The sequence below is a fragment of the Simochromis diagramma genome, unplaced genomic scaffold, assembly GCF_900408965.1.
Source record: "Simochromis diagramma unplaced genomic scaffold, fSimDia1.1 OVJJ01000305.1, whole genome shotgun sequence".
NCBI classification, from domain to species: Eukaryota; Metazoa; Chordata; class Actinopteri; order Cichliformes; family Cichlidae; genus Simochromis; species Simochromis diagramma.
Window position 1 is genome coordinate 51814 of NW_024387169.1, and position 20694 is coordinate 72507.

At 41.4% G+C, this 20694-nt stretch overlaps 1 protein-coding gene and 1 pseudogene across 1 annotated transcript; both read right to left on the bottom strand.

Moving 5' to 3' along the window:
- Window positions 1-6291: 6291 nt before the first annotated feature.
- On the bottom strand, window positions 6292-17798 carry LOC120744487 (annotated as a pseudogene).
- On the bottom strand, window positions 17788-19114 carry LOC120744509 (calpain-13-like). Its single transcript, XM_040048963.1, has 3 exons — window positions 18964-19114; window positions 18384-18637; window positions 17788-17824 (listed from the first exon to the last, which is right to left on the bottom strand). The coding sequence occupies exons 1-3, from the start codon at window positions 18974-18976 to the stop codon at window positions 17798-17800; spliced, it is 294 nt and encodes a 97-aa protein (XP_039904897.1). The 5' UTR covers window positions 18977-19114; the 3' UTR covers window positions 17788-17797.
- Between the last annotated feature and the right edge of the window lie 1580 nt (window positions 19115-20694).

Below are 20694 nucleotides of genomic sequence, written 5' to 3' on the forward strand. Positions count from 1 at the left end.
CAGGGTTATTCATTATAGGGGTAAAGGTTGATGTTATTCTCGATCTTCCCTCAAGACAGCGGACAATTCGCCACGCTTTTAGGGTGTTGATTGTTACAGGATTTGTACAAAGGGCCTTAATTCCGTTAAAATCATTACGAAATAATAGATCGCTCAGTTTGCATTGTGACAGAGCTGTCTCAATATCCGACCAGATTGAGGTTTTACCCCTAACCCAGTCGCTCACAAATCTTAAATGGGCAGAAAGCTGATACAATCTAATATTAGGTAGATCCAAGCCGCCCCTGGAGCTTGGCAGATGCAACACTGCCATCTTGAGTCTGGGTCTGCGCTTGTTCCAGATGAAAGAGGTAAGCCAACCATTTATGTCCTTCAGTACTCTCTTAGAGAACAAGACGGGGATCATTTGGATAGGATACAATAGCCTGGGCAGCACATTCATTTTGATCAGGGCAATGCGTCCTAGCCAGGAGACAGGAAGTGACGCCCACCGCTCTAGGTCCTGTTTGAGTTTGCCAAATAAGGGTGTGAAGTTGGCTTTGTACAATTGGTCGAGAGACGGGGTAATAAAGATCCCCAAATACACAAATCCATTAGGAGACCATTTAAAAGGAAAAGAAGGAACAGTAGCCGGCATTGTGAAAAGAGTACCGAGAGGCATGGCCTCTGACTTAGCCAAATTGATTCTATAGCCAGAGAAACGGCTAAACCTGTCAATCACCTCAATGAGACTGGGTACGGATGTTACAGGGTTAGTCAAAAGAATCAAGATGTCGTCCGCGTATAAGGTTATTTTATGACACAGCTGTCCAATCTCTAAACTACGTATTGTGGGCGTCGCCCTTATGGCCTCAGCAAGAGGCTCTATGGCCAGAGCGAATAGAAGGGGCGATAAGGGGCAGCCCTGCATAACTCCCCTATGAGTGTTGAAGTAATCAGACCTAAGTCCATTAGTCAGGACTGCTGCCTGTGGATTATTGTAGATAACTTTGACCCATTTTATAAAATTCTCCCCTAAGCCGAATTTGCCTAGAGTATACAACAAATAAGACCACTCAATTCTGTCAAATGCTTTCTCCGCATCGAGAGAAAGCACCAGGCCGTCAATAGATTTTTGCTTGAAAGCTACAATAGCGTTCAGTAAGCGTCTAACATTGGTGGCTGAGTTTCGACCCTTTATAAAGCCTGTCTGGTCCTCCCTTATCAGCACAGGTAAAAAAATTTCTAAGTGGGAGGCCAGAATTTTAGAAAGCAGTTTCCTATCCACATTCAAGAGGGCTATAGGTCTATAGGATCCGCACAAATCAGGACACTTCCCTTTCTTTAGAATTAGGGAAATGTTGGCTTCCTTCAGTGTCTGCGGGAATTCACCCGTAATGAAGGAGTGGTTGAACATATCAAGAAGCGGTTCCACAATAATATCCCGAAACTGTTTATAAAATTCACAACAGAAGCCGTCAGGCCCTGGCGATTTTCCACTTCGTAGTGATTTAATAGCCTTAAACACTTCGGTCTTAGTTATAGGGCTGTTAAGGGCAGTCTTCTGTTCCTCTGACAAATTTGGTAAGTCGAATTGGGTAAAGAAATTATGCATCAGCTGCTCCCCCTCCGGGACTTGTTGAGAAGAGTACAAGGCTTCGTAGAACTTCTTAACACAGTCGTTTATCAGTTTGTTTTCATATATCTTGTGGCCACCTTCATCAGATATCGCTGCAATGGTATTAGATTCTGCGCGCTTCTTAACATAGTACGGCAGACATTTACCGGCCTTATCTCCATGCTCGTAGAACCTCTGTCTGGTGTATTTAAGTTTCTTCTCTGCATCTCTGGTAAGAAGGCAATTCAGCGCTGACCTGAGTGCGGTTATTTCTTGCCATAATGGTGGTGATGGGGAGGCAATATATGTTTTCTCCTTATCCATCAATTCGCTCTCTAAAGATTTTTGTTCCTCCATCCGTTGTCGCTTCTTTGTCGCAGAATACGAAATAATTAGGCCCCTCGCATAAGCTTTGCATGTTTCCCACAAAACAGAGGCAGTACTAGCTGAGGGGGTGTTGATATCCAAAAACGCTTTAAATTCTGCAGAGAAGTGAGAGGTAAATTCCTCATCCTTAAGAATAATGGTATTAAGCCTCCAGTGACGGGACCTATGAAGCGCAGCTTTAAGATCGAGATCCATGATTACTCTAGCGTGATCTGAGATGATTATACTTGTTATGTCGCACGATACTACTGAACCCAAGTCAGTTTTCGGGAGAAAAAAGTAATCAATTCTAGTTTGGGACCTATGCGGAGCCGAAAAAAATGTGTATTGCTTATCGGAGGGGTGAGTATATCTCCAAGCATCAACAAGTCCAAACTCGTCGCATAGAGCGTGAAGCGCTTTGGCCTGGGGAGAGGGAGTTGCAATGCTATGTGGAAATCTGTCCATAAGCGGATTTAACATTAAGTTGAAATCACCACCAATAATAACAACGGTAGAGTTAGGAAGAAATGGGGCTAATTCCAGAAACATTTTGGTAAGAAAGGTAGTCGGGTGGGCAGGTGGAAAATAAACATTCAGTAATAAGATATTTTGGCCTTGCAAAATCCCTTTGACTATCACGTAGCGGCCCTTCAGATCCTTAACGCAATCAGTTACTACAAAAGGTACATTTTTCCTAATCAACACTGCCACTCCTCTACTTCTTGTAGTGAAGGATGAAAAAAACACTTGTCCATATAATCCTTGTTGCAACTTCAAGTGCTCATTATTATCAAGATGTGTCTCTTGTAACATAGCAACATCTACACCGTCCTTTCTTAGACAAGTAAATATCTTCCTCCTCTTAATAGGGCTGTGAACCCCTCGTACATTCCAGGTGCATATTCGCAGCCTACTCATTATTAGACTTATTCATGTATCATACAAAGCATATTGAGCCAAAGGGTTCACCACACCCTGGTTGAAAAAAAAATTAAAAAAAATAAAAAAAAAAAAGGCAAGAAAGAGCTGTGTGACGGAACATTCAAAGAACAGTGACTTGGCAACAGCCCTACTAAACATGTAGGGAAAAACCAATCTCCTCCTGCCCGTCGGGAAAGCCGAAGGGCATTGCACGCGTGTAACTCACGCCTACCCATAGACGAAAACACAGTCCGTCCGGTGCCCGATGGGGTGGAAGATTTCACCTGGTCGCTTATAAGCAGCGAGGACGAAAAAAGAGAGTCATATACGCCTAGATTCGGCAAGTACTCACACCGGTTCATAAGGCATAGTGTGAAGAAAAGGAGTACTCCGGTGGTTACGGGGATTCAGGGCAGCGAGTCCGCGTAGGACGCAGCTGCCTCCGGTGTGTTAAATCTCTTCTCCTTGCCGTTGGCAAACAGCCTCAGTGTGGCGGGGTAGAGAAGCGCATAATCCACATTCTTCTTCCTCAGGCAGCTTTTCACCTCGTCGAAAGCCTTGCGTTTCTTGGCTACCGCCGCTGAATAATCATTAAAGAAGGTGACTTTGATCCGACCTGTTGGTTGGTTCGGCTGCGTAGCCAGGCGCCGAGCTGCGGCCATCACACGTTGTTTATCAGCAAAGTTTTGAAGCTTCATAATGATGGGTCTGGCGCGCTGGCTGGGGCCCAGACTCGGTGCTAAAGAGCGGTGAGCGCGGTCTAGTTTGATCTTCCCATTTTTAGTTGTGAGCTCGAGATAGGAGGGGAGCCATGACTCCATGAAGGCGACAACATCATTTCCCTCCGTGCCCTCGGGAAGCCCGACCAGGCGAAGGTTAAATCTGCGGCTGCGGTTCTCTAAATCGTCCATGTGGTCTGCCATGTCAGTTACTTGTTTTTCGAGTCGAGCCACTTTCGCCTGCAATACACCTGCCGTGTCTTCCACGCCTGAAATCCGTATCTCGGCGTCTCCCACCCGTGTCGCCAGAGCCTGGATCCGAGACGTCTGTTCACGGATTGCGGCCAGCACAGTATCAACTTTAACATCCAACAAAGCTGTAATGCTGTCAGTTATCTTACTCAGAGCCGCAAGGATATTCGGGTCGATATCACTCCCAGTTTCCTCAGCGTCAGCGGAGATTTCTGTGTCGCTGGTGTTAGCTTCTTCAGGCTCAGCCGCCATAGGACCCACAATGTCGCTAGCTTGCACAACCGGAGCTGTCTTTTTCTTAGACCTGACGTTAGGCATTTTAGAAAAATAGTCGTCCAGACTCATTATAGAGTTACTCCCACGCACATTTGTAACGTTTCACCAGGTGAACACGTATTTTAGACGGATAATCGGGGGACCTCACCGGAGCACAGCGAGACGGGTGTTCACGCTACGACGCCATCTTGCCAACCTGGTACACAACATTAACGTTTCCGAGTTCAAGCAGCAGACACAACTGAGCATCACCAGCTCTGAGATACATACAATCAAAGAAACCATTACTGAGGGAGACCAAGAAGGAGGATCAAACTGCTTTGTTAAACACACACACACACACACACACACACACACAGATCCCAACAGTGTGTTTGCTTTACAGCATTTTCACTCACATCTGCTTTATAAATAGTGGAACAATTATTTACTTCGCAGAAGGAACAAGACTTACAGCAAAACAAAGGCTCTGTGAGGGCTACTGGCCTGAAACACACTTTTTTTGGGTTGGGGTATAGCATGAAGGCAAATCCACTTCCTCCTGGGTTGTTGGAAAAACTCCAGGTGATGAGCTCATGAAGGTCCTGTAGAGAATAAACATGAATGAATGAGTTAAATGGTAGAGGTGGAGTACACCTTGGACTGGTCACCTGGCAAGAAACTTTTTATATATTTTTTAAATTTCTAAAGCATTCAAAGTGATAGAGGGAAGTAACCATAAAAGTGTCTAGGTAAGAAAAAAAAAGTTGTCAAAGAAGACTCAAAGAAGGCAAATCTACATATAAAATACGATTTTATTAAGAAAATGTAACTTTACAGGCAGCTATGCAGCTAAATATATAAAAACCCACAAGACAAATTATTTTTAAAGGTCCCAGCTGTTGGAAAAAAAGAGAATTGCTGAAGATCACAAAGAAAATGCTTTATTCAAAGAAGCAGAACGCAACCTCTCACTATTAGCTTAGGATTGAAACTGACCCAATGAAGTTTGCTGCTTCCTTTCCCCAATATAAAAGGAATTTTAAAAAGCAGCTGATATAGAAAAATACATATAAAAACAAATGTACAGTTAAATGTGACATTTTTTTCTTTGAATTTCCATTTTCCTATATTTTTTTTAAATTTATTTACTTATCAGTTTAATTTCCCATCCACTTCATTCATTTTTGATTCATACAGTAGTCCCATGTCATTCACTAACATCTGTATTTTGTTTCTATTAAAACTAGAGATGGACCGATCTGATATTACGTATCGGTATCAGTCCAATACTGACCTAAATTACTGGATCGGATATCAGAGAGAAATAAAAAATGTAATCCGGTCCATTAAATATCACGTAACTCAGCTCATAACCTTAGCACGTCGAGCAGTATGCGTGACGTGATAGAGTGGCTGTGGCGTGCGAGACCTCTCGGTGGTCTGGTTGAGTGTTTGGAGCCTCGCTACCAAACCAGCATTTCATCTCCAAGAAAGTTATCCCAGAGAGAAGTAAAGCAAGTGTGTAAATTCATCTCTGAATATTTGTACAGCATTCCCACATTAAGCCCTGCCTCTTCTGCAGGGGCGGGTGTAGCAAAATTTAGCCAGGGGGGCCGATAGGGCATTAACAGGAAAAGGGAGGCACAAAAACATACTTTTCTTTCTTATTCTCAGTTAAAATGTCTAGCTTTTAATAAATATCTGAATCTTACACCCAAAGTTTTAATCTGATGTAAAATGTATAGAAGTCCATTACTGTATATAGTAACTATTAAGTCTAATATACCCTAGGAAGCTACTTTTTTCCTTTGGGAAGGTACCATCTGTGCAGTCTGCAAATTTGTTGAAGAAAGATGTTAAGCATCATGAGGTGGAGGGTGGGGGTGCTTCCCTGTTTTTTTTTTTTGCTGGGAGTTGGCAACCCTATTAGTTAGGTTGCTTAATATTTCCGCTAAGTACTCTTTAAAATACCAGAATAAGGAGGATGGAGTAGGTTTAAGTTTATTAGATTGATCAGTTTTGCTGAACTATGAAATATTTTGGGTGCAGTGTATTTTTTGCATACAGGTTTAACAGAATAGCTTTATTTTATTTTTTTTAAACTTCAGTATGAACTTATACAAAACGCAGCAAGATATTAAAAAACAGTTTTATTGATTAAAAAATACACTATATCGGATTCATATCGGTATCGGCAGATATCCAAATTTATGATATCGGTATCGGACATACAAAAGTGGTATCGTGCCATCTCTAATTAAAACACAGATTGACAAGTTTGCAATACTATTTATAAATAAAAAGCAGTTATTCAGTCATTGACATAATATGCAGAGAGGCATACGGTTTACAGCTTTAAATGATAGTGTTTGTTATAGTTTCACATTATTGTGTTTAGTTGTTTCAAAGTAATAAAGTGTTATAGCTAATTCACAGAAAACAAGTTTTTGAAATATCTTCTTGTGTTTTCCAGATGAAACGTGCCACCTGTCTTTCAGCTGGCTTAAGTGTACATGGAAACGTACATCCACTGAAAATAAGACAGAGATTATTTATTAATAACATTTAAGTATCACCATTTAAACTAATGCATTTTCTTTGTATAAATATTTATATTTATTTATTGGTTTGATCTGTCAGCACTAAAGGGACTTTATTACCTCTGACTCCTTGAGATTAATGGATTTTCCATCAGACAACTGTTTGAAGATTTCTGTTGAAGAACACAACTTTGAGTTTAAACTGTACAAATCATGAACCTTAATCAAATCTTAGAAGCGAGAAAGATGTTTTCAACTGAAAAAACTTTTCATTCTCACTGCATGAGATTTATTTTCAGCTATCTACACATCTACTGTTGTTATTTCTTCTCGGCTTCACTTACTCTTCATGCAGTCCAAGCGAATCATGAGATTGATGAAGCACTCCAGTGCCATGTGTCCAGAGGAGGCGCCATAGCGCAGAGCCATCAGACTGAGCATGTCATCTGAAACCTTCATTCCTGAAGAACACACACAGTCAGACTTCAGGAGGATTTTGCTTATCTATCTATCTATCTATCTATCTATCTAATTGCATTATTAAGCTGGTATGAAATCCCATGCCATTTGTGAGGATGACAGATAATAGTCACAATATTCAGCCATGTGCAAAGTCATAAGGATGACCTGACATCAAGAGTAAGTAAGTAGGATGTGGGCCAACAGCTGGACTCGGGATCATCTAATCTTGCCATCAGGCTTTAAATATGTTTGGAAAACAATTTCATCCAGCTCCAAAGGAGCTATTCAGGGCTTTGGTTGTTTCATGGGATGGGTAGTGTACAGGGAGGAAGGTTCTCTGGTTGAACCTGTCCTGTCTGGCTGATGCAAATAAAGCAGAAGTCACAGATAAAGGTATATTTTGCCTAACCAGATAATAAGGACAAGGGGAGCAGGTATTTGCAGATATTAGGAACCCTCATTTCCCCTCATCCAAATGCACCAGGAAGTGGTTTGTGTGCTTTTAACTTTATGATGATAATTGGAACATTTTTATCCAAACATTAACATGTTTACTGTGACGTTTACAATATCATCTATATAATGAATATATATTAATTATACAATACTATACTATAATTCTTGTATTTTTTCTAATGATAATTTATGCAGTTAAACTATAATCTAGAATTTTATTACATAATTTAATGTGATTCAGTGTTGCAGTATGAAGCACAGAATTGTTTTTTTTTGTTCATACTATTTATATTTGAACATATTACATTTATATTAAATGTACTGAATCCTTGTCTGATATACCTGAAGCTACAAATGCATTCCTCAGCTCACTCAGTGACAGCGTTCCTGTTTTTGAAACGTCGGTGAGGAAGAAAGTCTCCTGATAAGAGAAGAAAAAAAAAACATGAAACTGATCAGGGAAAATCTTCACATCTATAGCAGATGTATTGATATATGTTTTAAGGCTGTTTTTTTTCCTTTACCTTGTATTTAGTGACCTTGTTCCACAGACGGACGAATTCCTCACTGTTTAGTTTGCCTGTGATTGATGTCTTTTAAAACCCACATTAAGGTAGCAAAGGGACAAATCTTAGTCTGGTCTTTCAGATGAGTAATGCTGGTTATATCAACAGAGAAGCACTCAGGTTTGCTTACACATAGACTATTCTTCTGTTATGTACCTACAAAGATTCATTGTTACTTTTCAACAGCTCAGAAAGGCAAACTACAAAGTTTCTTAATCTGCTTTTTCTAGTATCACATGTATTATAACAGGATACATCCATTAGAGCCACCATGCTGCGACAGGCATCAAGGCTGAACCCTCCAGATTTCATTTCTCCTAAATAAAACAGAGTTGAATTAGCAAAGACAGTGTAGCACAATTGTCATCCACAGTATTCAGAGTCATAGACTGCATGTCGAAGTAGCCGTGGCGACTAAGAAACTTAGGGTCTTGCACACCCTGCTGTATTACTGATGTTTACACTAATGTAGACCACAGTTAATTTTGTATTAATAAGTTAGAGTCATATTCTCATAAACCAGAGTTTGCCAGAGTCCGATGAAGGCTTACAGGAAATAATACTGATTTATAAATTGGACGGGTCAGACCTGGAAACTACGCTATATGAACAAAAGTTTTTACAGGGCTCCAAACCTCCTCTGGCATTAACATCAGCACAAAAACTGTGCACAAGGAGCTTCATGGAATGGGTTCCCATGGCCAAACAGCCATGTGTAGGTGGCCCAGTAAATTTAAATTGAGCTTGACAGAGTTTTTAAAGGCCAAACCTTTCAGGATGTTTTCATTTAGAAGCCTCTGGAGCTGCTCAGCATCCACTTCTTCATACTGAAACATTAATTGATTTGGTTTACTACCTGATACATTACACAGACTTTAGACACATAATGCTATATAAACTTGTAATATTGCAGTAATGTGGCTAATACTATTAGCAAAAAGATCTTTTTTAATGACCTTGTCAGAGTATTGACGGAAGAATGTTTTCTTGTTTTCTTCATCCTGATGGTTTTTTACTTTTGTGACCTGACGAGTCAACAGTTCATGTTAATAACACATGAACAGCAAAATAAAATGGACACAATTAAATGATTTGTTACAAACCTTTTCAACTGGCTCATATTTCTGCTCATTTGAATTTGAATTCTCACTGTGGGGAGACCAATATGCATTACTTTCATAGAAATCAACTGTAATGTGTCAAACGCAAATTTTGTTTTAAATTTTTTTATGTCATATCATCAGACATCGACAGTGAGCATACTAGCAACACGTCTCTTCTCTTGAGTGGATGGTGAGGATGAAGGAGGCTGTCTCGTTGGGTTTGAAGGTGGATGGCACAATCAGGTATTCACCAGGTTTCAGCATAAGGAACTCTATCACCTCACGGGCATTCATGTATTTATCACTCCGAGCAACAGGCAGATGGGTGTTGAAGAACATTGCTGGAAACTTCCCACTTTGCATTTTGTACTGAAATTATTCAAAGTGATATTTCAGCTCCCCAATTTCATTTGAAGAAGTTTCTGAAGTGCGTACAGACATGTCAACTTGAAGGTTTTATGTATCAGCACATAAATTAGCTGTAAAATGAGATAAATACAATCACAAATAAACACCAACAGTTGGCGTACAACAAACTGAAACACTGTGGCGGGACCTCGAGAGAGTTGAGCATAAACAAATGCAGACAAACCTCAATGAATTGCAGCAACAATGTTCTGTCACGTTATTGCTGCTAAAGCTGGTTCTACAGCTTATTGAACCATGGGGGTGTACTTAGTTTTTCCCCACACCTCTTATTTGGCTTGGCCTTTGTTACATAAATAATTACACAGTGTGTTATATCATGCATAGTTTTTGATTTAAACAATCTTACAACATAGCAGTGTTTCCAGATACATAAAACCTTAATAGTGAAAGACAGTGTACTTTCTTTTTCACATCACCATACAGTGGCTTGCAACAGTATTCGGCCCCCTTGAACTTTCTCACATTTTGTCACATTACAGCCACAAACATGAATCAATTTTATTGGAATTCCACGTGAAAGACCAATACAAAGTGGTGTACACGTGAGAAGGGGAACAAAACTCATACATGATTCCAAACATTTTTTACAAATAAATAACTGCAAAGTGGGGTGTGCGTAATTATTCAGCCCCCTGAGTCAATACTTTGTAAAACCACCTTTTGCTGCAATTACAGCTGCCAGTCTTTTAGGGTCTGTCTCTACCAGCTTTGCACATCTAGAGACTGAAATCTAAGGAGCTTGGAAAGAAAAGCGTCTGGACTTCTTTAAGTTGCTTAAAGACGTTTCACCTCTCATCCAAGAAGCTTCTTCAGTTCTAAGGTCAAATGGTGGAGAGTCCCAGATTTAAACCCAGTGGGAGTATCCCCCCAAAAGAGGGAGCCAAGGGAGCCTTGGCTCATGTGATTAGGTAGAGGATCATCAGGGGGACCTTTTGTCCCTCTTTTGGGGGGATACTCCTACTGGGTTTAAATCTGGGACTCACCACCATTTGACCTTAGAACTGAAGAAGCTATTTTTTACAAATAAATAACTGCAAAGTGGGGTGTGCGTAATTATTCAGCCCCCTTTGGTCTGAGTGCAGTCAGTTGCCCATAGACATTGCCTGATGAGTGCTAATGACTAAACAGAGTGCACCTGTGTGTAATCTAATGTCAGTACAAATACAGCTGCTCTGTGACGGCCTCAGAGGTTGTCTAAGAGAATATTGGGAGCAACAACACCATGAAGTCCAAAGAACACACCAGACAGGTCAGGCATAAAGTTATTGAGAAATTTCTCATGCATTTTCTTTCCATATGTATGATAGATAGAGACAGAGAAATACTGTACTTACTAAATATACAGAAAAACCAATGTGGAGGTTCTGCACCAGGCGTCTGTTCCTCTTGTCAGGCTTTTGCATGAGAGACACTAGGATGTTTTTCTCCCCATTGGTCTCTGAGTTTTCACCTTCGACCTTAATTCGATACTGTGGATTTGTCCAGAAAGTGTCTGGAGGACATAGAGGAAAAATATGTTTTATTTACATGAATTGAAGATTAAAACATTATGTTTTTGCTGTATGTGGCGCTGGCCCTTTCCCTCATTCCCCTTATTTGTCAGAGCTCAGTGACAATCAGTTTCTGCATGTTTCTGTAACATCTTATTTTCTTGCAAATGTGTTTTTCTGTATTATAGCAAAACATTAATATTGTTTTAATGTACAAAAGAACATTTAAACTCCTATATTCCAGTATATGCTATATAATTACCTCTGTTATTTATGCACCCTCCAGCAGTAGTTCCAGCAACCCACCGACCCTCGTACACAGAGGTCTTCCACTGAGCAGAGGATTTTCCATCTATGAAGTCTGGTTTCAGGCCACAGATGTCAACATCTGTGTAGAACTTACAGAAATCTTCAAATGCCATCCTGTTAATAAAATCAGGTATATTCTCATTCCTAATTTATTTAGATGTGATGTCAAAGTATAAAACACTAAGCTTATAACATAGTACAGAGTAAATAAAGCAAAAAAAGAGAAAACTACAACTTCTGGTGGTATTAATATAATTCCGCCAGAGGTTGTAGTTTTCTTTTGACGAAATTTGCTTACCAAAACTCTCCATCATCAGCCACTGAAAGGCACTTTTGGCGGTCTTGAGAACTCACAGTGTTCCACATGGGGGACCTTAAAGACAGTATTTTAGGTAAGAGATGACACATCATGTTGTTAATTTTTATCTAGAGTTGCATGTTGAAGAAAAAATATTCCCTAAGTAAATATAGGCAGTGTTGGGTAAGTTACTATAAATTAGTAACTTAGTTACATTAATAGTTACTTCTATCAAAAGTAACTCAGTTACTTCAAGTTACTCGTTACTTTCAAAGTAACTAGTTACTAGGGAAAGTAACTTTGGTTTTACTCAGAATTCTCTTGTTAATGTGTTGCTTCCATAACTTTGCCAGTCTTCTAGGTTGCTTACTTTCCACAAGTGCACTGTGCCACCTTCCAACAGAAAGGAAAAAATAATGTGTATATTTCCACGAGAGAAATCCAACGCCTGGGCCGTCGTTGAGCACCCCCATGATTCTAGCCTACGTCACAGCGCCATGTGCGCTTCTTACATCCAACACAAAAACTGCAGTCGTGGTGCTTTGATTGTACTCAGAACTCGGAAATTCTGCCTTCCGAATAGGAAGATGTAGGTAACACCGGACTGCAGATGAGCTGCATACAGAGCTGGACTGGGACAAAAAATCAGCCCAGGCATTTTGACTAGCCCCACCATTATAGGAAAAATCATAAAGCCTTTGAATGAAAATAAACACTGTTGTGACAGTGATGTACACTGTTTTGATGGTATATATGCATCAATCTATCAATCGTTTGTTGTAAGATTGAGATAATTATTCATTAAAAGCTAGATATTTTAAATGAGAATAAGAAAGAAAAGTATTTCTTTGTGCCCCCCTCTCCCTGTTAATGCCCTACATGGCCCCTGTTGAAATCTCCCAATTCTTTGAATCTTTGGGCTGAAGGAAGGGACAATACTCGGTGTATTTATGCTCAATCACAATCATTTATTTCCATACAATTCAACACTTAAGAGCATAAGGACCATCATGATGGGGAGAGCTGCCTGCAGAGGGTCACAGCAAGTCTCAAAATGGTGACGGGTTGCTCAGCTTTTTATAGTCTCTAGTGGCCCCCATCTAGTCGTAAAAGCCAAAACATCACATTCTTTCTCTGTTACAAGCGCCAAAGTTATGACCTCGGCAGTTGTTTCTCTGCTTTCTGTAAGGTGGGGGTGTGGAATGTGGTCTGTCTATCTCCCCTGTCTTAGACACAGAGTCTCCTGCTTACCACCTCTCTTCATGATTCAACAGTAAAACATGTCAAGAAACAATGTAATACATTCAACAGTGTTGAGTAATACAGGTCAAACCAATAGATCGAATGATTTTCACACTCTTTTAAGTCAGAAGTATAATGCAAACTAAAACTACATACTATCACACACTCTATATTAAAGGGTATAATATGATCTACAGCAGTTAACATAATTCAACTATTTTGATTACATATATAAGGTAACATATAATAACAGAATAATCTCACACCCCCTGGCAAAACTTAGCTAGACGCCCCTGCACAGTTGCCAGCCGTCAGCTACGTAAAAAAGGATCTTGGTGTTATTTGTCTCTCAGAAACAGTTCATAACTTCCCTTCAACTCATTCATGTCACCTAAAAGGTAAACCTGTTTCTCCATCACCTGTTCAGCTCTGATGATTCAGTAAGGACATCTCCTGGTTTCATCTTCATGTTTCCCTCTCACCACATATCCAAACCGATATCATGACCAGCAGCTTTTACAGCTGTGGCTCCAGCAAACAACAGCTGATACTAGAAATTAATATTAAATAAATTCTAACAACAGCTGATCAAGCTTAAACGTGCTGCTGTTGTTTAGCGCGACGTCCACTGGTTTCCTCTTTCTGGCGCAAAGCGGGCGATAAATAACGAGAGAGAAAAGCCGATCAGCTGATCATTGATCAGTTTCATGATTGAAGTAGCAACAGGAGAGGGAGGGGTGAGAATGAGAGAAGAAGAGGCAGCTGTGCAGCAAAGACACAGAATAACTCCAGCTTTGTGTCTTTTTCATCGTAGCTGAATTACGGGACAAACTGTGTCCCTTTTCACCTCAATACGAAACGCTTGATATTTTCTCTGAATACAAGACAACTCCGTTTTTCATGGGACGGTTGGCAACTCTAATAATTAACCTTATGAACAAAATAAAGTTCAGCATCAGTAACATCATAGCACCCACCCAGCTGTATAGAAACTCTGTCATGCTAGCTAGTACCCAGAACGAAAAAGTCAGCATAACGAAAATAAACTACCCCTAAACTTGGTTTATATCTCACCCAGATAGGCTGCAGGTCATAACTTCTTACCTGAAGTTCAGTTCACCTGACACTCGGACCGTTGGCCGCCTCTGGTCTCTGCTTCTCCTGCTTCCCCTTTCCCCCATCCACCTGCTGGCCTCCTCCACTTGCTAATGTTACTGAATCTGTGGAAGCTCCACGATAGCCACCGCAAGAAGTAATGAATAACGACCCTATCTAAATCCCAGTAACGATTGAATCCTGATTTTGGCATAATAACTAGTTACCGTGCTCGTTACCACAATAATAACGTAGTTACTGTAACGCGTTAGTCCCAACACTCAATATAGGTTAAAAGGTTGTACTTTCACCTGCATTTTAAACTAAATATTACACTGGTTTGTTTAAGCAGTAACTGGAAAAACCAGTTCAGACTAAATTTCCCTTAAAGACCAGAACTACTTGAGTAACTGAGTCACTTTTAAAGCAGCAAGTACACAATGCAGATGTCAACATTTTTACAACATGTAATTTTATCCATCATGTCTTCATGAAACAGCACCAAAGCTGATTACTGCTTACCAATCACTCCAGTCTCCATCCCACTCTCCTTTGCCCCAGGGGTTCCACAAACGGATCAGCTTCACAACTTTTCCTTGGCTAATAAGCTGGCAGCAGGCAACAGAAAAATCAGTTGTTTGGTATTTAAATGTATACAAAGGTTTTTAAATCTCCCCTTTAACATATTTGTCCAATATGTCAGGAACCTGTTTTTGCTGTAATTCTTCCTAAACTTCATACTGTGGGAAATGTTATTACTGTAGATTCACTTCCAATAAACTGTGATTACTGTATAATTCTTTACCTCTTTAACCCCTGTTACAGTGTAGACGTGCCCTTGGACCAGTCCATTTGGCAAAACTGTGTTAGCAGATGTTTCCTACAACCAAAGAACATTATTTTTATTTTTTACAATGACCAAAGACTTCTGATACAATAATATCATTAGGAAAAAGTGACTGCAAAATGTTTCGTTATGTTGATTTAAAGCAAATTTCAACATTTTGCGACACACTTATTTGTCTTCATAAAGCTACTTCTGGCAGTCGATTAACAAAAAAGTTTTGCAACTTTCAGAGTCAAATAGGTCAAAACTGTCTTCTAGTTCCAGAATCTACATTCCCAATTAAGCACATCCCAAAGTGCATGCTAACTTGGGTTGCATTTTTGCAGTATTGGTTGATTACTCCATAACTGTAACTTTATCATTACATCATTGCTTTAGTTTTATATTTTTCATGGAATATGTTACCAGTTTTATCAGTTGATAATGAAGTGCAGTCTGAGTGGAAAACACTCAACACATTTTAAATCTCACCATCTCTCATCAAAATAAAATCATGATGTGGGAGACCAGGAAGTATTGGCTATCAAGCTCACTTCGGAGGAATGGAGGCACTGGCTGGAGAGCATGGCTCAACCATTTATTGTTTGGACAGACCACAAAAATCTGGCATATCTGCAATCAGCTAAACATCTAAATACTTGACAGAGATGCCCGTGAATATGTTATAGCCTGTTCGACCTGCGCTTGGAATAAGCACTGGAACCAACCACCTGCTGGTCGATTACAACCACTGCCTACTGCTCTCCAATGTGTTGCAGCATCCAATCAATCTATCTGAAGCTAGCAGCTACCTTGGGTGGAGTACACAATAGCCTGACATCTCGGTGTGGTGGGGCATTGTCTGCTGGGCTGTGCGGACGCACCTGCAGGGCATCCGCAATCACGCCCGACGTGTTAAAACATGGGGACTCAAGGGTTGGTTTGTGTTGTGGCGAGAAGTGCTGAATAAAGATGGCTAAAATTCAAGATCTGTGGTCCCACCGTGCCTTATTCTCACCACACTGGTGCCGAAACCCAGGACGCGGCACAACAGACCCATGACAGAGCCAGGGCAGGGAGGGGCTGTCCCAGATGATGGCTGACTTGGCGGCTATCCAGCAGGAGCAGGGTACGCGTTAGCAGCAGCCGGAGGTGGTAGACGAGGCAGGCAATAGTCCGCGCCGGCCGGAGGAGAGTGAGCAGCTGGGTGAAGGGCTGCTACTGCCAGGAGCAGTGGAGGAGCTGCTCCAGCCGAAGGCGGCAGACAAGGCACGCGACGTGTCTACACCTACTGGAGGTAGAGGAGCCACTGCGGGAAGGGCTGCTCCAGCCGGGAGTGGTGGAGGAGGCCCTCAAGCCGGAGGTGTACGAGGTGCGAGGGGGTCCATGCCTGCTGGGTGAGGAGCCGCTGCATGAGGGGTTGCTCCAGCCGGGAGTGGTAGAGGAGCCGCTGCAGCCAGAGAGGAATCAGGTGCACGAGGGTCCTTTCCAGCCGGGAGCAGTGGAGCAGCTGCTCCAGCCGGAGACAATGGAGGAGCCACGCAGGGAGACAGAGGTCCCTGTGTAAGGGGGACCTGCACGAACTGGGGCCAAGAGCAAGACGCAAGCTGTCCTGGAACAATGGACAAGTGTCCAACCGCCTTTGAGCAGGTGCTCACGGCTGTGCCTGCAGGGTCGTGCCGGTTCGCCAGGTGGCCAACTGCCGGACCAGTGTCGCCGCTGGAGGGCGTGGGCGGCCTCCGCAAGAGACACTGCCCTGTCATCAGGTTGGAGGCCGGTGGGCGGGAGTAGGTTTGGCCGGATGGCTCCCCGGCCTCAATCGGGCGATGGGTTGTATGTGGTGGGGGTATGTGGTGGGGTGTGGTCTGCGGTGCCGTGCGGACGCACCTGCAGGACATCCGCAATCACGCCCGCCGTGTTAAAACACAGGACTCAGGGGTTGGTATGTGTTGAGGTGAGAAGTGCTGAATAAAGATGGCTCAAATTCAAGATGTCCCGCTGTGCCTTATTCTCGCCACACTCGGCTACTGCTCTGACTCTGTTTATTTGTGCTTACCCCTTGAGGTGTACCACAGCTCATCAATGTGTTGGATTTGCCAGCTCTGCATATCAGCCCCCACACGTCTGAACTGGCGTCCGACAGCTGGACGCACATGTGGACGCCACCGTGAAATCCATCACAGCCTCTGAAGGAGTTCCAGAAGTCATGTCGGTGTAGGAACCACAAACCCTGACAGAGGTAGATAATATTTTTCACAGATCCCCTACATGTAACTTGTTCACTGTATATTGGATAAATCATATGTTTCTTTGCATACTTGGCATAAGCTTTCTCCAGCAGAGCAGGCCAGAACTCATTTGGATCTTTGGAGTGAACAAAGATTAGTCTGCCATTGATCGTCGGCAACTTGTCATCAATGACGACGTCACCCACCGCCCGAATCTCCAGAACTAAAGTAAAGATACAATTGTTTTGTGAGCTTGTTGTATTTCATGAAATTTGATCATTAGAGACAAAATAATCCAAACTCGTGAAATAAACAGCTTTTAAGTTTTAGTTAGTGGGGAAAAAAACAGTTAAAGATAATAATTACTTCTCTATACTGATAGTTTAATGCTGTTTACCCTGAAGTGAAAAATGCCACAGTAGTTCTCTTTGATTTTTTGGTCGAGCGGAACAACTTGTTCAAAAATGTGATTCTGGAAAGTCAGTGCCCGCCATTGATGCAAGAAACCAGCAGTTTCCTGTTTAACAAAGACAAAAAAAGAACATCAGGACTGCAGGCAGATACAAGAGTGTAAATATTAGAGTGAAGAAATGACCCTACCAAGTACACCTGACCAATGTCAAATCTGGAGACGCCATCAACATTCAGCATCAGGAGCAATTTGCTGTAAAACAGGGAGTCAGTTTTCAAATATAAGGATTGCTTCACTCATTTCCACTTAATGTATCCGACCATTCCCAAATTTGAGAGGTTTGGGTCTCAGTTTGAAATATGAAACTCTTCCAGGGCCCTTAATTCACAACTTTTTTTTTTTATAACAGAAAATGAAATAAACTGAATAATTATCCTGAAAAGAAGCTCATGATCAAAAGTCAGTCAGAAAAGAAAGAATAATCATAATTTTGTAAACTTGTGGCTTTGATTCTTTTCAGAAGTGAATATTTCATGTTATTTTTAAACTAGATTACAAACTAACTAATCAGGTTGTTTAGGATAACAGAATATATTTAATAGAATATCTTTTTTTAATCCTTAAGGATTAATTTAATTCTTTTTCACAGCCATTAGAGGGCACTGTTTAGTCAAATTTCACTTCTTGGGTCACGAGAAGATTTATAGTTTCACAATCTCAAATACGGTGGGGCAAAGGTGGAAAAAAATGTTGCTTTGCAGTAATGTGATACTGCGTCTAATGTGCAGTTTAAACATCTTTAAATACTCACTGCAGGTCTTAGCCACTTCACGCGGGCCAGGTCGGAGGGCGTCAGTATCCCCTGGCCAACAGACTTTGCATCAGGGGGGAACATGTCATCGACGTACCTTACTCCTTTGGTTAGACAGTACTGTTTCAGGTTCTTGAAGTCTTGGTTAAAGAACTTCTCAGGGTTGGAGGTGCTCCCATATCCCATCTGCTTGTGACGAGCTTCCATAATGTTCAGGCATGCACCAGGAAGAGGCATTGCTGCAGTGTTTGTCTCTGTTTTCAAGAAGTTGGCATGTAAATTTGACAGATTAGTATAATAAATGACACAGTACAAAAAAACATGTCAGCTCAAATTATAATATATTAATATATATAAATAATGCAAACATTGTTTAGGTTTTTTCTTTCAAAAGAAAAAGAAAATAACTGCAACAAAAAAAGTATCAATGAAATGCCCATATAGTAAGAATATTTAAGAACTATTACTATGAAACTAATAAAAACCAAACAAAACCTAACACTAAAAATAAACAGAAAAAGAAAAACATAATAACTTTGATTTGAGTCATTAGTCCTTAAATTGTTAAACAAAATTTTACCTGAACGGGTCATGAAAGAGGAAGCGTGTTGTTGAGTAGATACGGAGCAGGTCTGCAGGTAAGAGTGGACAGGCTTCAGTCTTATATAATGCCCACAATCCCCTAAATCAGCCAGGACAAGTTGTGGCTCCTCCTTACCTTACTATGGAAACTCCACCACTTTCCTTGGAATTACCCTTGAACCTGCAGGCTTTATTGATGTAATTCTTAAACTCATTAACTGACAACAACAATGCAAGAAAGCACACATGTGGTTGGAAGTCAACATAACGTTTAAATGATTGTATAATCGTCATTCAAATGAGCTCTTTTTGATAATTGCATTAGGACACATATGTATCATGGCTTTTTCTTATTTTCCCACTGTCCACTCCCTCATTTCAGGTTCAGGTTACTTTTTACATAGAAGAAGGCTCGGGGGGAGAGATCAGTTGAAAGCATTTCAGGGCCATTATCAAAACACTCAAAATCACTGGAACATTTGCGATGTAAATGACATTGAAATAAAGAAAAAAGACGAAGAAGAAGGAAGTTTAGCAAATGAACCATGAATTCAAATTGCGGGCACGCAGAATCGGAAAGGTATTCAGGGATTCAGCTGCAGCTCAGTGGTTTGTTTTAAACTGTAAGGGTCGTGGTAGAGGAAAAGCACCTAGGTAAGAGGCTAGCCTTCATCACATACTGGGAAGTGGCAACTTCAACTCTTGATCGGTGGGCTCAAGAGTTGGGAGTTCGCCTTGTAATTGAGAGGTTGCCAGTTTTGGAGGCGACCGACTTGGACAGTCTTGGTCGGTTGGTGTCCTTCAGACAAGGAGCAGCCACTTCACCGTTGCCCCTACTGGTGTGGTCGAGGGCCCGGTGGCTCCAGGTCCGGGCAGACGCGCCTCTTCAGTCGCCCCCAGGGTGGCTTTGGCTACAATGTAGCTTGCCATCACCAAGTGTGTGAAGGGTGGATGACTGGATGTGGAAAGGCGCTTTGGGGTCCTTAGGGACATAAAAGAGCGCTATAACAAATACAGGGCCATGTACGCATTTCCCTTGTGGAAAACTCCCACGCAGGGAGCAGAGCGCACATTTGACTGAAACTCTAATAATTTCCCAGCATAAAATTTTAACTTACAAACAAACCATAGCCTTGCGAATGTTTGTAATAATTTCAAGACGTAACCAAGAGTTTTCCCCCTCGCAAGGATTTCAGAAGGTACAAAGGGAATGTTAAATCCACAACACTAGTAGTGAATTAGACAAGAAACACATATTCCCAGGATGTCAGTGTTCGTCAATAGGTTTCCCGGTTAAATCTTGAGTTAATTTAAAAACTTTCAACTTAGCATATAAAAGTCCTAAATACTACCAAACCCTGTGAGATCTTACACACCTCAAATACCATGTAACTTAATAAAGAACTTGCAATCCTCCACTGCAACGTACTCCACTGCTCGGAAAGAGTTTACAAAGACTGGGATTGAGAGGCAGACCCACCGTCTCCTGTTGGAACCTAGCTCCCAGTTTGGGTTCACAGACAGAAACGCCGTGCTGCCTTTGAGATTGTCTTAGGCTGTTATAGCTCGTCAAGGATTCTGCTGAGCTTACCCATGAAGATGACGCTCTTAACATTTAGTCTCACCTATGTGTCAACTCCCCAGACCACTTACATACCACTGCTACTGGCATTAAGGGTTGTCTTTTTCTTCTCACATGGCATGCGAATGGGCGTTGGTCTTCAATCCC